This window comes from Helianthus annuus, chromosome 9 (assembly GCF_002127325.2).
Source record: "Helianthus annuus cultivar XRQ/B chromosome 9, HanXRQr2.0-SUNRISE, whole genome shotgun sequence".
Lineage (NCBI taxonomy): Eukaryota > Viridiplantae > Streptophyta > Magnoliopsida > Asterales > Asteraceae > Helianthus > Helianthus annuus.
In genome coordinates, this window is record NC_035441.2 from 151,203,027 (window position 1) to 151,210,278 (window position 7,252).

General features: G+C 36.2%; 1 protein-coding gene across 1 annotated transcript; it reads right to left on the reverse strand.

The window, feature by feature from the left end:
- Window positions 1-1,534: 1,534 nt before the first annotated feature.
- Window positions 1,535-4,482, reverse strand: LOC110908208 (reticulon-like protein B13). Its single transcript, XM_022153117.2, has 4 exons — window positions 4,367-4,482; window positions 2,935-3,130; window positions 2,006-2,217; window positions 1,535-1,925 (listed from the first exon to the last, which is right to left on the reverse strand). The coding sequence occupies exons 1-4, from the start codon at window positions 4,413-4,415 to the stop codon at window positions 1,729-1,731; spliced, it is 654 nt and encodes a 217-aa protein (XP_022008809.1). The 5' UTR covers window positions 4,416-4,482; the 3' UTR covers window positions 1,535-1,728.
- Between the last annotated feature and the right edge of the window lie 2,770 nt (window positions 4,483-7,252).

Genomic DNA, 7,252 nt, shown 5'->3' on the forward strand with positions numbered 1-7,252 from the left:
CATGGAATGGTAATGATACATTCCATTACCTCGTTCATTCCATTACCTCGTCCATTCCATTCCCTCATCCATTCCATTACGTCATACCAAACAGACCCTTAGTGTAATACACGTGTTAAAATCTCTATAAAACTTTGCAATCTCCCCCCTTGAACTTTCGAAACCCACCCCCCAAATATTTAGAAACAAACCCCTAAGCAAAAACAAATTAGAAATTTATAAATTTTCAAAAAATATACTTGATATAAATAACAAATTTTCAATTAAAGTGAGGGTAAAGTCAAATCAGGATAGAAGAACAAGATGTACACAACACAAAAGGACTCATTGTGGAACAAGATGTACATAAGACACCTCTTTGTTCATATCGAAGAAACAATGTTATCAAAATCTAACAGATTCCTTGGTCTGGGTCAGGATTTAAGAGATTCCTTGGTTTGGGTGAGGTCTGGTTTGATTCCTTGGTTTGGGTGAGGTCGAAGAAACAATGTCACTTGATCCTTAAAGGCTCATTGTTGCCACTATGTATACTTGTTAGTTCGTTTCACCTGAGGGCTAACAAGTCACCCAGACCTTGATGCTTCAAGCACTTGCAATTAAATAAGTTGTCCATTTTTTATTACCACAGAAGTGAGGTTCAATGTAGAGGTACACAAATCGGGTTAGGGTTTCAACCCGAATTGGTTTCAAACCGGATTGGGTTTAGGATGAAAATATTCAAACTGGTTGGCACTGAAACCGGGTTGAGTTCTAACCGGGTTAGAAGACAAGAGAACCGAACCCTACGAAACCGATTCGGGTTGGGTTGGGACCGGGTTAGGTTATCAAACCGGGTTCAACCCTATTGCCCAACACTCAACACTGTTAATATAAAATTCTAAAAAAATATAATATACATAAATAACTTAAAATTTATAGTTTATTTGTTTTTTTATAAGTAAACTAAAACATAATATTATGAAAAAAACACTACGAAACGAAATACATTTTTTAACATTTTTCGTCGTCTTTGATAGGTTCGGTAAAGGAATAACCCATATTGACGAACGAATACCCGCTTTCAATTCCATAGCACTTTAGGAGCGTTTATTTATTTACTTTTTGCGTTTTTGTTTTGTTTTGATGTAACCGACACCTTTAATACATATGTATGCTAACGTTTTGGATGAAAAAATTCCAAAAACCCAACGTTAAATGTACTATAATGGTCACAACGCCGTTAAATAGCCGTTGGGTAATAGCTAGTTCCATGTATATGGATGGGTTCATGATATCGGGTTCTCAAACCGGGTTAAGTGATCAGGTTCTCAACTATGGGGTTGAGACCGGTTTGACTGTGAAATACCCAAACCAAATCCTACCCTACAGGTTGAAACAGATCCAAATTGGGTTGGCTATAGATCGGATTCAAACCAGGTTCGGATAGGGTCGTCGGGTTCGGGTCCTACCCCGGTTTAGGGTTGGCACCTCGAGTTCAGTGTATGAATTTAAACATTCCTATATTATAGTGTAGAAGAATTATAATACCACCCGATTTACAACATTATTGTAGAAGTATTATAATGAATTTAAACATACTTCCCTTCATATCTTTTTTCCTTTTTTTTTTTTTTTTTTTTTCCTATTTCACACAATTTTTAACCCAATACAAATACACGTAAAACCTAGCTTAAACAAAACAACACATTTACAACATTATTATAGTACTTCAGCATCTTAGATTATCAACTATTCAACTTTCTTCTCCTTAATTTCCTCCTTTCTTGGTGCGTTGACTTTGACTTTAGCCTTCAATTTCTGAAGCACCTTCTCATCTATCATACTGTAAAACCTTTTGCTCTGCATCTGCAGCCTCTTTCCATGCTCCCTTATCTTATAATCATACTTCACCCAAATCACAGGCACACTCATTCCCACCACAGTCCCTAACAACAACAACAAATAATTCATACATCATGCATATCATCAACAATATTATTCAAAACTTAATGATTCAAATTCATACCTATGAAGAGAAGCGTAAGCAGATCCGATGAGCTGCCGATAATGGAAAGTAACCACAACCCAACAACCGCAGCAGCGAAAACATACCACTCGCTTTGAGCACCAACTTTAAACACCCACCTAGCTGCATCTTCTGAGGATTGAGTCATCCATTTCGCCATTTCGTTAGCCGTGCTTTCGGATATCCCTATTGCCGACATGCTTGGTTCCTCTCTGCAAGAACCATTTGAAAAAAAATAGCTGTTAAAGGCAGTGGCGGACCCAAGCTTTATCTTCTAGGGGCAACAGGGGGACTTAACCAATGTTTTAAATACTGGTATGAACCGGGCGGTTATACCGGTTAAACCGGATATTGGACACGAGTAACGATAAAGACCGGTAAAATCTGAATACGGTATGTCTTATGTACTGGCGGTAAATCCGGATCTACCGGTTCAAACCGTTGAACCGGTTTGCATCATCTTAAAATTTTAATATTTCATCATTATTGAAACTGTTATTCACCTCGTCCGATATAATATTGCTTATAAGTAATAAAAATCCTTTGAAAATGCAAAATATTTTACAAGAAAATGGTTTTTTATAAATAAAACCATGATCAATTACATAAATCCTAATAGAAATTAGATTATTTTTTGAGATAAAATTGTATTTTATGAAATTATAGGGTTAACTAGTAACCCGGTTGAACCGGCCGGTACAACCCGGTTCAACCTGTTAAACCATTTTAGAGTCGAACCCAGTATAATTTAAAAACCGGTTTTTAAAACATTGGACTTGACCACTTAACCAAACTTTTGCGATCGGGATTTTCGCCTAAAAAAAATACACTAAATTTTATTTAAGGGGGCGGTGGCCTCCACTCATTGGTGTAGGTGGGCCCCTGGTCAAAGGATTTCATAAAACACGGTGACCGAATTTTGGGCTTACTTGTAAATGAGCCTGTAAATGTTGGCCCACGTGAACAAGGTGGAAACAAGAAAGATGGCGATCCATGATGCCACTGTGATGAAATTGTAGCCGTAGATTTCTATCACCACCCATAACATCGTCATGGTTGTTAATACTCCCACACTCATAGGCTTCCTCCTCCACATTATTACATCTTTCATTGAGTAAGCGTCATCTGGATGCATATGAGGGTATGCAAATCACGGGGGTTAATAAACCGTTTGAAAGTTAATGAAAACGGTCCCAACTCGAATCAAATCGGTCAATTTGGCCGGTTTGAGATTAAAACGGTTTGGTTTTGACGGTTAATGGTTTGGTTTCAATGGTTAACCCAATTTAAAACTTGAAACCGAGAGTGTAACCCAATAACACAAAACCTTTACTATTATATATATATATTTTTATCAATTTTAATTTTAAAATATATAAGTTGTGTTTCGTTTTAAAACTTTAGAATGAACAGAAAATATTGGTTTCGATCTGTAAAAACCGAACCGTTAGATGGTCAGCCAGCCAGTTTAATTCGTGTTCTCTTAAAACATAGTCGGTAGTTTACGCATCCATTATAATTTTAAATAATAACGTTACTTGTTTTTCAACTTTAAAATGAAGGAAAATATTGGTTCAAACCGTCAAAACCGAACCCAATAACGGGCCTAGGGCCTTCAATTTTAAGGAAGTTTTATATATTGTATATGTATTAGGCCCAAATAAAAAGCAAAACTAAACCATTTTTTTTAATTACAGGAGCCAGATAAAATTTGTCTAGTTCAAAATTAAAGTACAGACATAACTGCAACAACCATCGACCATTCTACCCCATCCGAAAGCTAGAAAAATAAATTTTTTTATTTAAAATTATAACTATATCTATACAATAGATATAACTTCCAGGAAAGAAAATTTAACTTCACCAACTATATATAAACTTTATAGTTTATAATTGTCGGTCCAGTCCGAGGTAAAGGAGAAGGGCTTTGGGACTAAATATGTTGAAAAAGATAATTTTTCAAAAAGGCATCCACTTCTTAGTTGGCTTAGGATTTCCAAAAAACGTAAGAACGACCCTGACCGAACCATTAGTATGGATGCCGTTCGTACGGTCATCCAGCCGGATTAATTTGTCATTCTCTAAAATTTACCCATTCATTTTATTCTAAAAAATATAACTTTATGCGTGTTAAAACTTTAAAATGAAGGGAAAATATCCTTTTAAACTGTCAAAACCGAACTGTTAAAGGTCATCCAGCCTGTTAAACATAGTTAACAAACAGTTCAACCCATATTTTTCATTAAAACCGACCGAATCTTACACGCCTATATCAATCAACACATCCAAAAAAGATACTAATACCTAAAAATTAAAAAAAAAAAAAAAAAACAGCAGAAAGGAAAGGAACAGAAAACATACCTGTTGACGACGGAGGGTGAGGTTGAGGGTCATGTGTTGTCTCGGACATTGTTGTTTATCGAAGATGATTAGATTTGTGAGTACTATGTATGATGATTAACCTGTAAGCTTACAATCCTATATTTGATGGTGAAGGAGACAGACAGGTCAGAAAGCTGGAATGCACAGGTGTCAATGATGTACACGTGTCGTACGTACAGTTACACGTGGAGTTCATGCATGCATGCAAACCATAAATGGTTCTTTTATAGTTTGGGTTCGTTATCTTTAAAATTTCGGCACGTCGTCGGTGTCGAGCTGAAGAATATAAAATATATTATCGACTTAAAAGATAAATATATATTTATTTATTTAACTTAAAAGATAAATGTTACATATTTTAAAAGTATTTTAGTAAGATGCTTTTTGTTTAACTCTTAACGAGTCTTTTATTGGTTCAGACCTCTTACTAGTTCAACACTTAATGGTTCAGACTGTTTGTTTCGTGAGAAGATGTTTGAATGGTTTAGACATTTGTCTCTAAATGATTAAGTATTATACAGAGTCTGAATGGTTAGACCTCTAATCTGAATTAGTCAGCCTCTGAAGAGTTAAGCATTATATTAGCTCTTAATTAATGGTTCAGACCTCTTATTGGTTCAGCACTTAATGGTTCAAACCTCTTACTGGTTCAGCACTTAACAATTTAGAAGTTGCCAAACAGCCCCTAAGTATTATCATGTATTATCACGTTAAATTAACACATACTAAAACAATACATACATAAAGATAACACTTTTAAATTATATTAGCACTTGAAAATTAATCAAGATAATTGATTTTAGCGCATATATGAATGATATCAGCACTTTTCTTTATGAATAAATATATCAGCACATTGAAAACAAAAGAAAGATCCAAATAAAAAATTAATTGTTTGTTAGAATAATTATAGGGAATTCAATATAACTGATACTATTTAGGTTATTATTGACATGACACTTTTTAAATGGTTCTTACAGTTTGTATACGAAATGTGGTTTGTATTTAATCCTACTCCTCATGTATTATATTACTTAGGGCATGTTTGGGATTGCTTTTGTGTTTGGCAAAGTGACCTTTACCCCTCCTTATGACTTTTTTAAGGTGTTAAAAAGGAGTTTTTGAGAAATTGGGAATGTGACTTTTGCAAACTCCTTATAACTTTTTGCAAAATTCAATAAGGAGGTTTGAAAAGAAATACCAAACACCCTCTTATACTCTCCAAATCTAAGGGGGTGTTTGGCTTAGCTTTTTGAAACAACTTATTGCCATTTTGAAAAAGTCAATAAGTCAAAATAATGTTTGAATAAGTGAAAACGACTTTTTGAAACAATTTTTTGTATAAGGTGAAAAAGTTATTTTAAAAAGATAGGAAACCTTGGCTTTTTGAAACTCTTTTTAACTTTTCAAGAAATATTACCTTGTCCCACATCAAGGGGTATGGGGCTTGGGTTGGGGCGTGGCCCTTGGGGCTTGGGTTTCAAGCCGGGCATGGGGCGGGGGAGCAAGGTGACATGGCGGGTTGTGAATGGCCCATTCAAACTAGCCGTTGGGGGCTATATTAAAAAAAAAAAAATTCTTTTTTCCTTTATAAATACTTACCACATTTAACATTTTTCTCACACAATATCAAACACATAAAACACAATATTGCCATGAGTTCTTCAAGTTATAGTGAATCGTCATCATCATCTGACGAAGGTCACGGCCGCACTTAGGCAGTTAGCGTACGGCAATAGTTCGGACATTATGGATGACTATTTAAAAATGTCTGCACGTGTAGCTAGAGAAACTCTTCACAACTTTTGTTCGTGTATTCTAGAACTTTATAGGAAAGAAAGCCCTCCTTCAGTGACATGCAACAAATATTGGAACATCACGCATATTATCATGGGCTACCCGGGATGCTAGGTAGTTTAGATTGTATGGCCTTGGGAACTTTGTCCTACCCAATGGCAAGGCACTCACACTAGTGGATTTCACGGGGTGCCAGCCATCATGCTTGAAGCGGTTGCGTCCCAAATGGTATAGGACCCAAAGGATCTTTCTTTGTAAACGGGGTTGAGTACATGTACGGGTACTACCTAGTTGATGGGATTTACGCAGAGTGGGGGGTTTTCGTAAAATCGTTCACAAGACACGGTACCGCAGATCCAAAGAGATTAAAGTTTAACAGGGTCCAGATGGCTGCAAGTAAAGACGTCGAGCGAGCATTCGGTGTTTTGAAGAAAAGGTGGTGAATATTGGCAATGCCTTGTCGACTATGGGACAAGGATCAGATTGGAAACGTGATGTACACGTGTATCATTCTTCACAACATGATTTTGGAGGATGAAGGTAGCGCGGTCGTTACCTACTATGATGACGATGACCCCCAACCAGGTAACGTAACAGACCAAGATAAAGCGGCAAATGAATTTTTGATCAAGTCAAGGGATATACATCACAACCTTCGATCTGATTTGGTTGAACATGTTTCAACGATTCCTGGGTTCGAAACCGACGAAGACGACGAAGAATGATAGGTTTTTATTTTGATAATTATTTTGTATGTTTATTTTAATAATTATGTTGTATGTTTATGTAGTTTTTGGTTATAAATATATATATATATATTAAAAAAAGCTGATGTGGCTTGGCCACGCCAGCCAAGCCACGCCCACCATACCCCCTTCAAAAGTGGGTTGAATACTTGGGTTTTGAAATTCCACGTGTCTACCAATGCCCAACCCAAGCCCCACCATACCCCATGGTCTAAGGGGTGCATGCCTAATGAGTTGGGGGGAAAATTTCACTCACCCAATTATAATATTCTATGTCATTTCCCATTTCATTCTCCCATATTACCCAAAAAACATAGGGGGT